General features: G+C 40.0%; 1 protein-coding gene across 8 annotated transcripts in view; it reads left to right on the forward strand.

Annotated features, from left to right (window-relative positions):
- The window catches only part of MAP4K4 (mitogen-activated protein kinase kinase kinase kinase 4), a 163764-nt gene that overhangs the window by 111107 nt on the left and 34213 nt on the right, over window positions 1-18444 (forward strand). For 6 of the 8 annotated variants that reach the window (XM_033051120.2, XM_033051119.2, XM_033051121.2 and 3 more), the window contains exons 7-14: window positions 88-218; window positions 2498-2552; window positions 4895-4973; window positions 7118-7293; window positions 7966-8038; window positions 8490-8700; window positions 15979-16140; window positions 18237-18323. In XM_033051120.2, the coding sequence (XP_032907011.1) occupies window positions 88-218; window positions 2498-2552; window positions 4895-4973; window positions 7118-7293; window positions 7966-8038; window positions 8490-8700; window positions 15979-16140; window positions 18237-18323 (974 nt within the window). The remainder of the gene's footprint in view (window positions 1-87; window positions 219-2497; window positions 2553-4894; window positions 4974-7117; window positions 7294-7965; window positions 8039-8489; window positions 8701-15978; window positions 16141-18236; window positions 18324-18444) is intronic. The other 2 variants (XM_033051122.2, XM_042780171.1) reach the window with 1 other exon arrangement.

Here is an 18444-nt window from a genome sequence, read left to right on the forward strand (position 1 = left end):
AGAGCTTTGCTTTCAAATCACTTTGCAAAAGTAATCATTGTGTTATTTTCCCCCTCTTATTTCATTTTACTCTTTTCCCACCCACAGTGGATTTTGGCGTGAGCGCTCAGCTGGACAGGACAGTTGGCAGGAGAAACACTTTCATTGGGACTCCATACTGGATGGCTCCAGAAGTTATTGCCTGTGATGAGAATCCAGATGCTACATATGATTACAGAGTAAGAGTCCTGTTCAAAGAAAAAACCCCAAACATACACGTGCAATATAAGTGTCCGTGAACTATGGCAGTTTTTGAGACTTCTTACGCTTTGCAGGCATAATAACTATTTTGTGTAGTTACATTCTTATTACCAAAGTACAAGGTAAGGTCAAATTGTGACCTTTAACAGTTTCTGTTGCTTGTATTATAATAGCTTTAAGATGTAAATAGAGGACTTCAGAGTGCTGTAGGTGCTCAGAGAAGGCTAAAAAGAATTTACCTGGAAATGCTTGTGTTCTCAATTGTATAATGGTTGTAGGTTAAATTGTGTTACACTATGTCCCAGTTATTGTGGTAACCCAGAACAATACATTTCAGGTGTTGCCTTAAATAGAACCACTGTATGGAGAGCCAGTGAAGTACAGAAAGAACTCTTAAAACTTTATTTCTGATTTCAGGATACATATACATGATTTTTTGGATAAAAATTTATCCATCACAACATTTCGTAACAAAGATCATTCTTTACATAGCTTGCTGCAAACCAAGGATTTAAGTAGTGCAAAACCATAATTGGCTTGATGGTATTTGCACTACCCTTAAGAATACTAGGTATATGTATTTAAAGTTAAATATATCTAGTGAAAACATACTGTAATCTTGAAAGTTCCTCTCAGCTTTAACAGGGAAAGAAAAAATATAAAAATATGCTTTTAAAGAAATCTTTACTTAGACTAATGCATTGTTCCAGCTTTAACCAAGGGTAACAAGGATATCAGAAAGCCAAGGATTAAGGCCTTACAATGAATTATAGAGCTGAATATCAATTATGTCACTTTGCTGAGACTGATAGTGTTAGCTATCAGTACATCTGTGTGTGTCTAAATCTTTGTAAAAGACCTGTATTATTTGAATTGGTGTTTTTGTATCTTTTGACTAAGATTTATCAGATTGATCCTATTTCTCAATTTAATTGCTTTTTACATTCAGCATTTCATTGTACTAAACCTAATGTTTTATATCTTTCCAGATAGAGTTGTTGTTATTAGTAAGGAAGGTTTGCTATTAAATTATTTAATACAGCAGAAAAAAACCTCCCTGCAATATTTGTTAATGCAGTGGTGATGTGAAAAATAACTCCTCTGGCCTCTGAAAACACCTGCTTATTTTTCCTGGTGGAGTTTGTAAGGTGGTCACTCACAAAAAATTAGTGTTTGAAAGATTCTGTGAGATTCTGTAAGATCATCAGCATGTACAATTCAGCTGAAATGGCTGCATTTGACCAAGGGAAGAGTGCTTTGCTGGATCTGAAAATACAGTCTTTAGAAATGCTTCTCTGCTTGTAGTGCATGAAGAGCTTATTTGCTCATTAGTTCTAAGTAATTTTGAAAAAAATCACAATTATGACCAGAAATGAAGACTGATGTGCTCAAGAACAGCTCTCTTTCACAGCAGTCACCTCCAATATTTTGTCCATTAAGCTGTGTCAGTCTCTGAAGTTGGTTCCTTGCCAGAACTCCTCCATCTCTTCCCTGTGTTTGATCTTCCTGGCTCTTGTTTGGTCTGTCCCAAGTTAGAGATGCTGGCCAGAGGTAGTACCCTGAAAGACTGCCACTGAAGGACTCTTGTTCTGTAGTGTTTTAAGCAAAGCTGAGATGTTAGGGGAGAAATGTTGGCTTTGGCTCTAAGTAATGCTTGTGGTAAAGACAGAGGTGTAAATTTTGGGAGTCTGTGGTAAAGACAGAGGTGTAAGTTTTGGGAACCTCTGCCTTTTCAGTGGTGACTAATTCACCTCTCCTTTCAGTGGGCCTGTATTTTCCTTTTGTTCTTACTTGTTTGTTTACATAACTGAAGACCCTTTCTTGTAGTTTTCGACAAGTCTGGCCACTTTGAATTTGAGCTGAGCTTTTGCTTTTATAGCTGCATCTCTGCACAGTGTGGGAATGCCGTTGCTCAGTTCTTTGTTGACAAGGGAATATTGAAAATTCTGTTGTTTCATAGGCTTAGATTTCTGGCAAGTGTATTTCCCATTGTCATAATGTGAATATATTTTTATGTGCTATTGGAAAGGTTTGTTTACTCACTCAGTAAGAATACGTGTGTTTCTGCGTGTACATCTGTATTATGGGAAAAGCAGGATTTTATGGTATAGTTACAAGATAACAGAGGCTTGTATTATTTAAATAGCTCTGGTATTTGGTTTCAACCTCACCTACAGGGCCTCTCTAAATAGTAATCTCTTACTGTGTGAATGGGTGAATGCACCTACTAACATCTGGTGTGTCTCTTTTTCTGCAGAGTGACCTTTGGTCATGCGGCATTACAGCCATAGAGATGGCAGAAGGAGCTCCCCGTAAGTGAAACCTGTGCTTCTCCAGTGGGCTCCTTAAAGCTGAAACACACACTTGGGCCATGCTGGTTGTAATCTGAACCTAGTTTTGAGGTTTCTGAAAGTATCCCTATGTTATTTCTGTTCTCTTTGGTTTTGCCTGCTCTATAAATATAAAATCCCATAAATAGCAATGCTTTTGATAAAGATAGGGTTGTGTTTGAACACTACAGTGCAGATTGCAGTTATTTAATTTCTATAGTAGGAATATTTGGAAGCTAATCGAGTGTCTAACTTCCTTCCTATGGGTAGTATATTGTGTTTTGGAGTTGTGTCCCACTTTGTCTGTGGACTGGCCTGGAATACTGAAACCTCAGCTGGGAAGAGGGTCAGTGAGGCCTTTAGGAAACAGATCTTAATGAAAAAAGCATTTGTAGCAGCTATTTCTGTGTTGGCTTTCTGTCAGTCTGGATAAGGCTAACATTGCTTCTCCTTTTGTTTCCACTCATCAGTGGGTGGTGTTAATCTTCCTTAGCAGTGACATGGCTTACACTGTAAATCCTTCTTCAGGACAAAGCACTGAACTTAGGTATTCTCAAGCAGGGATCATTATTAGTTAGTGTGGATTTAAGAGGAAAACCTGGAAACCAAAAATGCACAACTTTTTAATAGGTTCTTTTCCTTTCACATAGTTCTTTCAGAATATAAAGGCAAAGAGCAGATGTGTGAGGAGGACAGAAACCTTTGAAAAGAAAATAAGTTAGGCATCGTGTTTTGACTTTTAATGATAATTTTAATGAAAGTCCTTATGAATCTTTCAAGTATACTTACCCTCACCATCAACTGGAGCTCTGTATTTAAAAAATAAGAGCCTAAGGTACCTAAGAGCAAGTTAATTTTTTTGCACATGAAAATCTACCACCACAACACAGCCCATCTTGAAATGTCTTTGAAATAATCACGTTGAAATAAAGTACTGATGTTTTCCAACTAAAAATTGGTCATTTCATTGTAGCTGCTGCCTGATTTTGTTGTCCTTACTGATTTTAATGTCAGATTCAAAAATCAAATCACAGTGGTCATGTGTTGATTCATGTTTTAGAAGGCCTGATAGTTTTGAGGTGTTTCCTTTTTCCTTCCTAACTGCATGAATGTCCAAGTGAGAGCTGCTCCCAGGACACTTCAGCCAACACTGTATTTTAAGTAAACCACCTCCTTTTTTGTTCAGCACATTGGGTTGCCTCTATGGCTTTCAATTAAAAAGCTTTGGGTTTTGTAAGCCTAGAATTGGACAATAATATTTTGTTCATTTCTAAACCAAAGCAGAGCTTGGCCCCTCTTTGTGTAAAAGGACAAGAGTGGCATTTTAGAAGTAAGCAGAGATCCTCTGTAAATGCTGAACAGCTCTTGTCCTCTGGTACATGGGCCCTGCCTCCTCTTCCACTAGCAGCTGAAGAGTCCATCTCTGCGTTTGGTGGTCTGCAGGGACCCATAGGCATCTGAGGGGCTTCTTTGCCAAGATTGTGGCCCCTTATTTTTGAAACTAGAATTCTCTTCACATCAGTCTATGTCTCCTGAATTTCTCTTGTGTGGTAAATGTCACCTCATCCTGCAGTGATCACTCAGGTGGAGACTGAGGGTGTAAGAGATTAAACATAGGAAGATGGTTAAAACATCACTCCTAGAGACCTTTCTTGGGCTGCCTCTCTCCATGCTCCCTTGTTTCCCTGTGTTGGCTCTGCCATGTTGCTTTGCTATGGAACAGGAGGGAAAGCTGTCCAACACTGATCCTGGATTCCCACTAAATGTCCACTGAAACAAACAGGATTTCTTCGGACAAAAGTTACGGATTTGCATTTCAGTTCTGCAGGCAATCTTTTAGTGTGATACAAACCCTCCCAGGCTTCAAAACTGTCATGCCTTGAAGTAAAGAAAATACCGGGTCTGGAGAGTAAAAATGAAGCACCTTCCATAATGGGAGAGAAGGGCAGGTGGAGGGAAGACTGTATGAAACAGTAACTCTCATTGTTCCCTTCCACCATCATCATCTCCTAGTAGTTTATTGTCTGGAAAGTAAGTCAGATGACTTGGGGCTGGAGGAGGGCCATGCTCAGATGTTCCCACCTTGGTTGATTCTAGAGGCTGATCCATGCTTCAATCTCTTTCTCTTTTGGGGCTGCCATTGGCCTATTGAGCTATGGAATTGTTGTCATTTTGGCCTAATTCCATTTAGCTATGTTGCTGTCTGCACCTGCTGCATGGATGTTTGGGATGGTGGGGGTGGTTGTGGAAGCTCATGGCATAGACACAGAGGAACTAAACCAGTGTCTGTATGTCTCTGTGTGGTTTTGTTTTCTTCCCTTCAGCACTTTGTGACATGCACCCCATGAGGGCACTCTTTCTGATACCCAGGAACCCTCCCCCACGGTTAAAATCCAAGAAATGGTATGTATTAATTATATCTTGCTTGTATTCTTATGTAGCACGAAGTTTTCTCATCTTGCATACTGTTTTGTTACCCCTCCCACAGAATTGTAAGCAATTTGAGTTAGCAAAATCTCTTGTTATCTTTTGTGCCTCTGAATCAGAGCATGAAACAAAATGTGTGCATTATTTAGTTCTGTTTGTCCCAGAGAAATTCTATCTCAAATTGTGTGAAAATAAATACCAAGGTTTGTTGATTTTTTTGGGTTTTTTTTGGTAGAGCAGCATCTGTATTAAGGTGACAAATGAATCCGTGTTTTAAAATATAAACTCCTGCAGCACTCTCAATATGCAGTATGTTTTCTCAGATGTATCATAACACAGAAACAAAACAGTACTATGGTGTTCTAGTTGCTAAATAGAAAGGAGCTATTAAAACTAATGAAGGCTTTTACTATAATTATTGTAAATGGTTGGAATTGAGTGCCTGCTTCTTGCCAGCTGAGAAGAATCCATTAGTATCAGAGGATTTCCTCCCAGTTACTGGTTACAACTGGCACATATGAAACAAAAATACTCCCTAGAAAGAGGTTTCTTATAGATTGAATGTGATCATGGGATGCTGTGATCCTGTCAAAATGATGAAGTGATTTGACTGTGTATTCAATATCAACATAGTATAAACTTGGCTTGCTTGCTGAGCTTGGTCTTTACCTGGATTGACTTATTTATGCACTTGTATACTGTATAATGCCTGTCAAGGCATTGCTCTCTCTTACTTGCCTTCTGCATGTATTAAGGGAATAGAGATGCATATACACCATTTGCATTAGCCTTTCATTAACCTTTTTATGTGAAATAATAACATTCAAAGTGTGAGGAATAGAAAAATCTGAACAACCAAGTTATGTTGAATTCAGCCTTTTTTTATTGCAGTGGGGAAGTGAACTGATGGATGGAAATAATTGTTTTTACTCTTAACCATGTAGTGAGGATGTTTGCTCTCCAAGCACTGGAGCAGGTTGAAAACACCTATTAATTAAAAAGCAGCTCTGACCCAAGGCAGTGCTGCTGTCACTCAACTGTTTTGATAGTGTGCTCAGTGGCAGGTTATGAGAAGATAGACCAAATGATGACAAAGTTGTAGAATCATCATAGAATGCCTTGGGTTGGAAGGGATCTTGAAGAGCATCTAGTTCCAAACCCTGCCATAGACAGTGATGCTATCCACTAGTTCAGGTAGCTCAGAAAACCATCCAGCCTGGCCTTGAATGCTTCCAGAGATGGGGCATCCACAACTTCTCTGGGCAACCTGTTCCAGTGCCTCACTGCAGTTCTGAGTATTTCCGCTACTGGATTTTGGCAGGTGGCTTGCTTGGTGACTTCTTTCTGGAGAGATCCTCTTTCAAGGGTTGAAACAAAGTGCAAATTTTGGAAGGTGGTGCTGCATCTTAGCTAACTCCCTTGCCCTGTCACTTTATGCTGTGTGCAGGAGTGGTTTAGTTTAGTTCATGCCCTTAAATTGTGTCAGGGAGAATTTGACCCAAAGTGCCTGTGTTGAACAGACAACACTGACCAATATCCACCTATTGTTCTATAAAAACGTTTTTGTATGTGACTCTTAAGGTTAAAAAATAATCTAAAATAATTTAATTCTGGCAGATCTAACTCTGTGATCCCAGGTGCATGCAAAAGCTGCTTGTGTCAGGAGAATGGCAGACACAGTTCTCCTGACTTTGGGTATGGCTGTCTGTAGCATGGGTAGGTGGAGGCACACCAGAACTGCCCTGCCTCTGCTCCAAGCAGGCTGGATTCTATCCAGCTCTGATCCAGAAGCAGTCAGGCTGGGTTTACATGATTTACCTCACTCATGGATCCTGACTTTCAGAGCAATTACGCCTCTGAAAGAGGGCACATTACTGTGAGGCTGTGCCTGAGTCCTCCAAGTACATTCATGTCACCCTGTGTCCCTCCAGCCCAGTGCTCAGCTGGAACACGCTCAGATGTGTTTTGGAGGTACACTTGCAGGCAGCACTTGTACTGTTCTCTGGGATATGGTGCTCTTTGAGGAAATGAATTTGAAAAAGAACAGAAAAAATGTTTCAGTTGAGTTTTACGTCTCATCTTTTGCTTTGTTTTGTTTTTTTTCCTTCCTGCTTTCTCAGGTCGAAAAAGTTTTTCAGCTTTATAGAAGGTTGCCTAGTGAAGAATTACATGCAGCGACCTTCTACAGAGCAACTGTTGAAACATCCCTTTATACGTGACCAGCCAAATGAAAGGCAAGTCCGAATCCAGCTTAAGGACCATATAGACAGGACCAGGAAGAAGAGAGGAGAGAAAGGTATGCAGCTTCTGAAAGTCAAGTCTTTGCAACTTGTAAAAAATGCTATTTTTGTCCTGCTTTGCATTCTAAATACACACTCCAAGAGAAGCTCCTATAGCCTAAATCCTTAAAAAGTTCTTTTTAAATTAATAGTTTGACTATCAGAAGGCTTTGTTTTGTTCTGTCCTTTACAGAGAAAGTATCAATTTCTGGTGCTGTATTTTCTGATAGATTAAGTTTACTCACTTGTTGGCCACTGACTTTTCCATACCAGCGTTAAACAGGATCATTTAGGAGGATATTGGCATATATGCCTTTCCCTTCTTTAGTCTGTGGTAGGTTTATTTCCTGGAATGATGCCATAAATCAGACTCACAGGAAATAACCCATCACAAGAGCTGTGAAGCAAAGGTTTTGGGCAGCCTTTTCTCCATATTCAGGTGTTGCTGAAGTTCTCCAGGTGTCTTATCTTGCATGTCAAACCTGGTGTTGTTCAGGGAATTTGCTGGAAGTCTTCTCTAAACCACCGTGCTGCTGGGAAGATGAGCTTATACATATGGAATGAGTTCTAGGGTCTGTGATAGATCTTCTTATTGAAGGGGACAGAAGCTGGTTTACTGAGGTGCTACTGCAACTCCCCACTGCCCTAAAATTAAAGTACGATCCAGGCCTTTGTTTCTTTCCTGTTAGATGAGACGGAATATGAATATAGTGGAAGTGAGGAAGAAGAGGAGGAAGTGCCTGAACAAGAAGGAGAACCAAGGTAATAATTGTTTTTGGGGTGGCTTTGGGCAGTCTGTGCCAAGTCTAAAGGTCTGTGATTATAAACCAGCATGCTAAATTTCTCTCTTATTAAGTGGACGCACAAACCACTCATAGGGTTTGAATACCTATGCTGTGACAGTTAAAGGTTTGAAAGCTCCCCTTCCTGTGGCTTAGAGCCAACAAACTCTGCATGGAGGGATATTTATGGCAAATATGATTGATCAGGGTCTCTGCAATGTTAGCATTCGTCCTTACTTTGCTTGACCTCATTTCACGCCTTCCACTGAGAGCGTGTGGTTGACATACATCCAGTGTCTTTGCTGTGAAAGAAATGAGATTAAACTTTAACATCATGATATATTTTATTAATGTTCCCCTGCTTTGGCAAAGGTATTTAATGGCCCATCAGGCTTTATCATCCAGAAGGCTTTAACTTCCTCTTGTTGCAGTTCCATTGTCAATGTGCCTGGAGAATCAACCCTCCGACGTGATTTCCTGAGACTGCAGCAGGAAAACAAGGAACGGTCCGAGGCCCTTCGGAGGCAGCAGCTGCTGCAGGAGCAGCAGCTCCGTGAGCAGGAGGAGTACAAGAGGCAGCTGCTGGCAGAGAGGCAGAAACGCATTGAGCAGCAGAAGGAGCAGAGGAGGCGGCTAGAAGAGGTAGAAACAGGAGACTGGAGTTTGGGGGCCAGAAGCCTCTCTCCCGCTTTTGCTTCCCATTCCTGCACCCATTTAAAAAGAATTCCTTGTAGCCCCAGGATATCTCAGGGAAGAAAACATCATGTGAAAATCCACCTGCAAATGTAGAGCAAAGTCCTTAAATCCATGCTTGGCTACTTGAATATAAGATGTCTTCCAAGATGTTTCAATATCCAGCAGCTCTTATGAAGACAACAGGAGCCAGAACTGGGTTTTTGGAAGCTGTTTTTTGGGGAAGAGGCTGTTTCTTGGTCTCTGTCTAGGCTTAGGTAGATGTAGAGAAGAGGAGATATAAATTATTCCCAGGTGTGTTTTTCAAGAGTACATTTTGAGGACCATAACATTTTTCAGATTTCCCTTTAAAACTTTCTCAAACATCTGTGTTTGGCTCTCAGTCATGGTAGATAGAAGCCTGTTTTTTAATGTATTACTCTCTCCTGCACAGTTGCTTAATGACTAAAAGCCACCTAAATAATAAAATAATAGAATGATTTGGATTGGAAGGGGCCTTTAAAGGTACAAACATAAATATGTTTTGTAGACCGGTGTTAAAATTGTAATTCTTCAGGAATTATAAATAGGTAAATCATACTTTTGTGATACAGTAAGTATGCAATTTCTGTACACTACTGGAAGATAAAAGGAAGTGAATATCCATGGACAATATTGTTCTGTCATACTTTTCACCTCCTAAGATCTCGTGTGCATATATTTATATATATATGGAGATGGAATATGTAGTGTAAGCTTCAGAGGTAGGAAGATTTCAAAACAACTCTTCAGGCCAGAGCTTGGTATGACACAGAGTTGAAGTGAAACCAATCCTTTGACTCTTCAGGAAGTGCAGGGTCAAATTCCAGTTGTCCTTAAATGACCTCTTGCTTGAGTCTGTTTCAACCTTTCACTTAACTGTGATGGAAAAACTACACCCAGTCTGGTTTTCCAAATCCTGGTAACATTTAATGAGGATGCAACCAGGACCAAATGTTGATTTGCATCCTGTGACCTGTTTGCATAACAAGTAATACAAAGTTCCAAATACCTTTCCAGGTCACATTATGCTCCTTATCCCTCTTTTCCAAAGTGCAAATGAGTTTAGTGCTGCTATAAGGAGGGATTGGTAGCTAAGATTCAGCCACACATGAATCCATAAGGAGGGATGAGGGGAAGGCATATAAACCCCATTTCTCTTCTGTTTCTTCCCTACCCTTCAGAGAATGCCAAGATAAACCTCATAGCACTTCCAACTGCTTTTAGACTGTTTGTGGGGGGAGTAAGTAATAAAAAAAGATACTAAAAATAAATATGAAATAAAATATCAATATTGTCAAAGGTGGACAAAAGTTGAGCTACTGCTTAACCACTCAAATTTTTCTTAATACAGGAGTCAATGATTTCTTTTAAATGCCCCTTTAATCTCTAAGGTTCTGCAGGCAGTATTTTTTGTTGAGGAAGAGGATTACAATTAAATTATCTAGGTCATTTAACTTTAGTAATCAGTGCAACTCTTAAAATCTGGATTTTCTTTTTAAAATAAAGGCACTACTGCTACTAGTAGTAGAAACAAAGCAATGCACCATTTTTTCCCTGTATGGGTTCAACTTTTTGGGGATGTTGCAGTTACAACTGAATGAGCAAGTAGAAAGAAAAGGCAGTTACCTGAAAGTTATGTTTAATCAGTCCTGCTTTTTAAAATCCAAAATAAAACTGACAGCTTCCACAACCACAAGACAGCATGTAATATAGATTGTATTACTGACTAAGGTTGCATGGTAAAACATGTAAAATTTGTAAGATCAAAGCTTTTTACCTTGTATGGGTCTGTAACCTCTCCCTGGTTCCCTTGGAGGCATAAATAGGAATGGTGAGTTACAAAAGTTTCTTTTTTGCAGGTAATGGTGTGGCATATTGTTCATTGAGTGCATTAAAAAAATGACTCACATTTAGCTTTCAAAAAAACCCTCTTTAGTTAATTGGATCTTGTGTTGGAAAAATGTATGATCCCAAGTGATTTTTAACAAAACAGCAGCCAAAACAAGATCTTTCAGATGGGGGAAGGGTGGTAGACACAAATTTAGATAAACATCAGTGTTGTGACACAATTGAAGGCCAAAATATTTAAATGGTGTCACTTTGTCCTTAACTCACCCCTCTGTTTTGATGAAGGCAGTAAACAATGAAGACTCCCTTGGTAATGGGAGTCAAGATTAGTGTCAGCCATTGAAACTCAGGGCCTTCATAAATTTGTTGATATTTTTACCAGACTTACTTTTTTGTAATTTTTGCTTGTGTAAAGTATGTATGCATATACCTATTTAATATTCTTTGGTAGCATTTTATGCATTAGATAATCTTCCTGAACAAGTTGCATATACTTCCCCCCCTCCCTACTTCCTAAATTAAAATCGAGGGCTTGTTCTTACAATGCTGGCACAGAGCCTAGACAGTTTTGACCGAGACTGTAACAGGAACGGTGTTTAGGACATCTGCCAAAAACTGTAATTCTCAGCAGTATTAGAGAAAAGATTACTTTTTAAAAGGCATATAGGTGACTTCTAAAAGTTGTTGTTGCAGGAACCTTGGAGTTTGTGTGTTACTGAGGAGGTGGAAATGACATACGGTCAAACTACAGAAAATCAGTTGAGAATTTCGGGAAGGGGATTTTGTCCTACCCCCAACATTCATTTAAAAGACATATAAAGACTATCAACTGTGTAGGTGTTTAGATAGTTTAAACAAGAAATCTGAGCTGTTCCTGGCTGTTTTAATGTGATTCTGTGATTCTGTTTAGCCACATGGAGACAACTGCTGGGTATGAGAAGGCATTTGAATTTGTGCTTTGCAAAACTGAGTCTGACTGAGGAAATTCAGAATTGGCTATGGTGGAATCCCATTCCCTGTGGACCTCTGCAGTTCAGGATAGCTGCACTAAATGGTGTCTCTGTCCCTAGTTATGAGAACCTAAGATGGATGTTTTTGAAGTGGTAGTTATAGCTACACTGGCAAGTAGTACAGTCCTGTAGAAGCAGATCATGAAGCACAATAATTAAAGTGCTGAGGACCTGAAAACTTCATGTGTTTAAAGACAGGAGGAATTCCTTTAGACTCGCTGAGGTCTAGACTCTGTGCCTGCTTGTGGTTGGAGTGCATCAGCCTTTTTAATTTCATCCAAAAGGTGTGGTTGGCACTCCAAGACATCTTCAAAATACGAAACAAAACTGGATAAGTGGAGATGTTTGGATGATTCACTTCAAAAGAGCACTCCTGATCTGAACCAAGATGCTAATGTAGGTGTACCTGCAGGCAATTTTTGCCAGGGCTTTATTTCTTTCACAGAAGGGGAGCTTATTCTTATCTACTTAATTTGAATTGCTTGCAGCTTGGTACTGAGTAAGAAGTTCTACTTCTGGTTTATATCCAGTGTGGACAAAGCAAAAATCTCTTTATTAATCTTGCCAATTCTCTTTCTAAGCTGATACCAGGCTACCTAATTCTTTGTGAAAGAAATAATTAATATAGGTATCATCAATCTTCTTCTGAATATGAGACACAGTAATAATATTTTAGGAATTTAAAATTAAAGGATCTGTATCTATCTTGAGCATTTCACTGTATGAACAAGGACCTGAATTCATTGATATAGAGGGACTGCATGTGTAGTTGCATTGCCCCCTCCTGGTAAATAATGCTTTACTGCATGGAGTTCCAGTTTGGAGATGTCAGGTTCCATTATGAGATCATCATTATTGCACCCTAAAACCAGATAAGGAGCCAGGGTGTTGCGCTGTATTTTCTTTGTGGATTATTTTTAGTGTAGTTTGCATTTGTGAAATGCAGTAATTTGAGGCAGTATGGACTCTGTCAAAATTCTGTTGTGTCATGTCTGACATTTCTTTGAATAGTTCTTGCCTTATTTTCTGGCTAACAGTTTACTCCTTGGAAATAAACTTTTCATCTGACATGTGCAAGAAAGTTGGTAATACCATACCAAACTAAAGACGATCCGGGTATTCATCCATAAGTTGAGGAATATAGATCTCTACCTACTGTTTATTGGACAACAGTGTTTTATGTCAGGCCTTTTTTGTAGTGCATGACAAAAAATGACAGTATCTGACAATTACACAAACTAAATTGAGAAGGCAATTTTTTATATGCAGAAATATGACATTGGTTTTAACTAATGGTTTTCCCTGTCCTCCTTCTGTCCCTTGGGCAAGCCTAAGGAACACAGTGATCAGGGTTTTGGTGTCCTCATGGGTTGCTAGAGCCAGTCAGAAGGCAACCTTGTGCCAACAGATGGATGCAAGAAAGTCAGCTATAGCTCTGAAGCCAGGTTGGGTTAATCCAGCTTGCTACTAATCACCTTTGGCATTGCTTTGACAAGATGTGAACTAGGACCCCAGAGATGGTTGTCACTGTAGGTTTTCTCTTCCTGGATTGCTGAAAATAAATTCCCCTTCATTAGCGACCACTGGTTTGATGCTGAGGTTTCAAAGACCACGTGCAAAGGAAGTGAAACCTTTATTTTACATCTGGGGCTGGGAATAAGGGGATCATGCAGTGTGTTTGTGCGGGCTCCTGCAGTGCTAGGTACCTTCCCACTCACCTGGCAGAGGCTGAGACAGTGTCCATGGGAAGGTGGAAGTGATGTTGAAAAACCTGATCTCCTGGCGTACTTTGGCACACAGTAGCACATTTAATCTGACTTAAATCCTTTTTTTTTCCCCTGTTCTTTTGCTGGGTAATAAATATCTGCTGATGTGCTGTGTTAGGTATCTGAATCAAGGTTTCATTAAAAATCTCATCTCTTGACAATTGATTTTGTTTATTTTGTGCTGCCATGGGAAACTGGCTCTCTTAATTATTTGTAGCTTATTTTTCCTCATATTAAGTTCAGTTATTTATAATTATTGCTGAATACTTCTGAATTAATTCAAGAAGCAATGAATTTGCCTGTCTTCCTTGTAGTGAGAATGATGCCATCATGAGATCTGCAAATATATCCACTTAACAATGTCAACACAATATTGTTGGAGTTGATAAATGTGCATATTATATTAACCAGTCAGCAGTGTGCTGTCTCTTGCATCCTCAAGGCAGCAGAATTATTGTACTTCACATCTTAGTTTTCTTAAACAAAAGCCTGTCAGACTTGATTAGCCAAGAAGGACCTGAATATATTGACTTAAATGTAGAAATTGCTTGACACTGATGCATATATTCAGAAATAAAAGTGCCTGCTTAATCCTTTTACAGTGCTTTAAAAATGAAGGAGGGGAAGCAGTGAAACCTATGAAATGCACCGCGTGCCGTAGGTGCCTTGCAGCACTTTTGCTATTTTTATATCTACATTCATTGAAGAGAGCTGGCTTAAGCACAAGTGAAAAGGCTGGTAAATGGATTTAGTTAGAAGAGATGCAAGAGCAAGGAAGCTGTGTTTCTGAGAAGATACATAAAGTGTGGGGGATAAAAGAGCTTATGTCTTGTGGCACAGGAAGGTGGTAGTGAACCCAGGATGATGCTATGGGCAGAAAGGAGGGTGTGATAGTTATGGTGGTCTTCAGGAAAGTCACATCTTCCCCCAAACTGTAGTTAATGAAAGAGAATTGGAAAGCAGCCTGTGTTGTTTAAGTGCTGCTAATTGATGGAATCACATAATGATTTGTGTAGGAAGGACCTTTTAAAAACATCCAGCTCCAACTTCCCTGCCATGGGCAGGGGAGACACCTTCCACTGCTCAAAGCCCCATCCAGCCTAGCCTTGAACACTGCCAGGGCTGGGATAGCCACAACTTCTCTTGGCAGAAAAGCTCAGAAAACCCCAAGAACCATCTTTCTTTTCCCCTCTAGTATTTCTTCTCTGCTGTCATGTCAGTACAGATTCCAGAAGATGGAAAGGCTGTTGATATTTCAGTTGCTTCATAGTAATGCAGGAAAATGTTCCAAGCAGAGAAAGCTCATCCCACGAAGTAACACAGCAAGTGTAGATTGGCCTTTGCTTTTTCAGTTGAGCACAACTACGAAACTCACACTGGTAACTGGATTTGTGAACCCAAATTAAAGCTTAAGTGTGAGTGCTGTTTCTTGCAAGACTATCTGGAGTACCTCAAGACAGGCAAATATGTGGCAGCTTTGCTTCAACAGAAATTGTGGATAATATTAACCTTAACATAAATGTGATAAAGAATAACCAATGTAGGTTTTCATTTTTGTTCTTGGGATTAAATTTGCGCATGTTATTTTTTGGTTTAAATTTCTTCCATATTTTTTAGCGTATTATAGAAACCTATAAAGAAAGTAAATGTAGTGATATTCCCAGTTGATGGTTGAACAGGAGACAGCTGGGTCTTTTGACACTTAGGCAGTTGTGGGAGGCTGCCTGGGATTTTGAGGTAGGTGGAGTAACTGGATGCTTATGCTGAAGTGCAGGAAGAATTGGTCACGACTATATGGGCATTTAAAATGTCTTCTCTGAAGTCATACATGGTGCTCTACAGACATAAATGAGTCAGTTCATGCTTTCTAGAGCTGTTTTCAAGGTTTTTTTCAGACTTGAGCAGACCTAATCAGCACCAGTTTGTATTTGGGTCATGTGTGGAAGCTTATCTGTTTAAGTGTAAATCTTACTTCAGCTGCTTTTCCTCTTTTACATATAGGTGCTTTTGATGTTGTGGGAGGAGCTGTTGGTCAGCCTTCCTTCTCTCTTAGGCAAAGTTTAGAGCAGTGCATTGAATTAAGCTTGATTGTTGGGCCAACACTACAAAATTCTTAGCAGACCATGAACTGTTTTAAGAGACAAGCTACTTACAGAATGTTTGAGATAGTTAACATTTGAGTTAGCTGATTCAGTAGGGCTGATCATTCCCTTTTGACAACAAGTATATTGTTGATACCAAGAAAGTTGTCATCAACAGTTGTTCAAAGATTGGGATTTGTGTTAATTTCCCTTGAAGAAAGGAGTGAGTTTCCACTCCTCGGTCATCAGGGGTATGGTGCATGACTTTTGTGTGTGTGCATGAAGAAACCAGAGAGTCTAAGTGAGGCTGCTTTTAGGGCTAGATGTGTGCTGGGTATGAGTTTAGTTTCCTGGTGGAACACTTGCATAAAATGTTTTGTCACTCAGTTGCAGAGCTTGCTAGTCCTGGTAAATCCCGCTCTTCACCATAGAAAACAACTCCACCTCTTTCTTTGATAACAACAAAAGTAAAACTCTGTGGTTTCTTTTCCTTTTTTGTAGCAACAAAGAAGAGAAAGGGAAGCTCGAAGGCAACAAGAGCGTGAGCAAAGGCGGAGAGAACAGGAGGAAAAAAGACGTCTGGAAGAAATGGAGAGGAGGCGTAAGGAGGAGGAAGAGAGAAGAAGAGCAGAGGAGGAAAAGAGGAGGGTAGAAAGGGAGCAGGTGAGTCCATGATACAGATATATGTGTAATAGGTTTGTTTCTTCTAAGTTCTAATTTAATTTTTTAAAAAGTAGTAAGCCTAAATCAGCTTAGAGGCAACGTAACACTAACTCATCTTTGTTGTTCTTGACAGCAAGTGCACTAACATAGGATTGTAGGGCTTTATGGAAAATTCTGGCAGCCTCAATATTCTCTCAAAAAAAGAGTTCTTGTTGCAGTACTCATTCTAAATTCAGCTCGTGCCCCTGGGCTGGACTAAAATCACCAGAGTTGGCAAAATCAACCCTGGTGCTGAAAACTGTTTCTAGGCTTGTCATGCTGGATCAGTGGTTCTTGCAGGACATGCCCCTGTTCAGAAGGTCTTCCAGGAGAAGAGCAGCTCTGTTGCATGTCAGCTTCTGGCACACAGAATCAGTCATTGGTGAACTTTGAATGCTCTGAATTTGCGGTGGAATCTTTGAGCTGCAGAGGATTTTCCAGTCTAAAACTTCAATACACAATTTCCTTCTCTTATTCTCTTTAAAATCAGTAATGTATGCCCATTCAGGCAACAAGTATGTCTTCAGTTATGCCAATGTGCCCTTAATACATTGAAAGTACAACTGAGAAACTTGTTAAACTGTGAAATTCATCAGCTATATTTATGCATGAAATCTGCATGTTTTAAAATTCTTTAATAACTTTAATCAGGGTGATAATCAGAGCAATACTTACTTGCATGTACTGAGAAATACTGATTGCAAATAAAGTGCCAAAACTTCTGTCCTAGAGGCTGATTGATTGTAAATTTCCCATTAGCTTCAGGAATGCTGGGTTTGGCCTGACATACCTTAATTTTTTCTTGCATAAATTCGCTCTTTCAAGATCACTGATGATTGTGTTACTGGGAAATTTTATTGTGTTTGTGTATGTTTCAAAGATTCTTGAGTCAAAAGGAGAGAAGACTAACCAATGGGAATAAATATATGGAAAATCTCTAATTACAGAATAGCAATTTGCTTTTGGGCAGACACCGGGTATTCCCCCAGCTGCTTTTTAAACTGTTGAAATGCTAATTACGCACAGTGCCAGTAATGACAAATGGTTAATTGGTGTGGCCAAGCTGAACCACTCTGAATTTTTATTCTTTTTTATTTTTAGAAGAAAAGACATGTTCCCTCTTAGAATTTTTGTTAACTCAAACTGTGGCTCAGCCAATGTGCGTAACAACAGTATGGTGTATCTCATCAGTCTGTCACAAGACTTTCGATAACTCCCATCACTGTATCACTGATCCATTAATTTCCTTATGCATACACTGTAAATGTGTGCGTGTGCTTGTGTGTGTGCGCATGCACATGTTACATACTTCCATTAATTGCATGATAGGATGTTACCAGCTTGGGTTTGGTGCTTCAGAGTTTCAGTTCTTCTAGGGGGTAGGTGAGGCGATGGGTAAATGTCTTGACCTGTTGAGGCTGCAGGTGAAGAGATGGCTAGATGGCAAGAGCAAGCGAGTTTGGTCTAATATCTGTTTCCTGGTGGATGTTTGTTTGTGTCATAACCATCGCATAATTCAGCAAGGCTGGCAGCATTTGCTCAGGAGAGGCTTCTGGTGAGGGCGGCAGGGGAGACTCGGCAGGGCAGGTCCCAATGCACTTGGCAGAGCCCGTTTGGGGGAGCTTGCTCCAGCTCTGCCTACACTATGCCTGGCTCTAGCTGTTGCTAACAGTTCATCGCACCAGTGCAACACACTAATGTTTACTACAACTTGCATGTGACTTTGTATTGGCTGTGTTGAGTCAGACTTGCTGTGTTTTAACTTCCCAAAACCTTCAAGTGCATTTTGCTGCTTCTTGAAACCACTTCCAAAATACATAAATGAGCTCTGGCCTGTGCCGGCAACGTTTGCAGGAGTGCAAATTTCAGAACAGAAGGGGCCAAAATCTAATGCTCAGGAGGCAGGGTTTCCTAAATTGTTCTGCAGGCACTAATCCATCCTGAAGTGCGTTTCTCATTAAAGCTGAACTGGGGAAGTAGCGTGTGGTGTTCCACCCAGGGGGTTCTGATGCATTCCTTTTGAATAAATTTATTGCTGGGTAATTTCTATGTGACAGGAGTATATCAGGCGACAGCTAGAAGAGGAGCAGCGGCACTTGGAAATTCTACAGCAGCAGCTGCTCCAGGAGCAGGCCATGTTACTGGTAAAGCACTGTATCTGTTTTGTTCAGTAGCTATAGGATCCATTTATCCGGCCAGTCCTAGGCTTCCCTCAGTCGGGCACAGCTGCACTGACAGTATGACAACAAAGGAGCTTGATTAAAA

This window comes from Catharus ustulatus, chromosome 2 (assembly GCF_009819885.2).
Source record: "Catharus ustulatus isolate bCatUst1 chromosome 2, bCatUst1.pri.v2, whole genome shotgun sequence".
Classification (NCBI taxonomy): domain Eukaryota; kingdom Metazoa; phylum Chordata; class Aves; order Passeriformes; family Turdidae; genus Catharus; species Catharus ustulatus.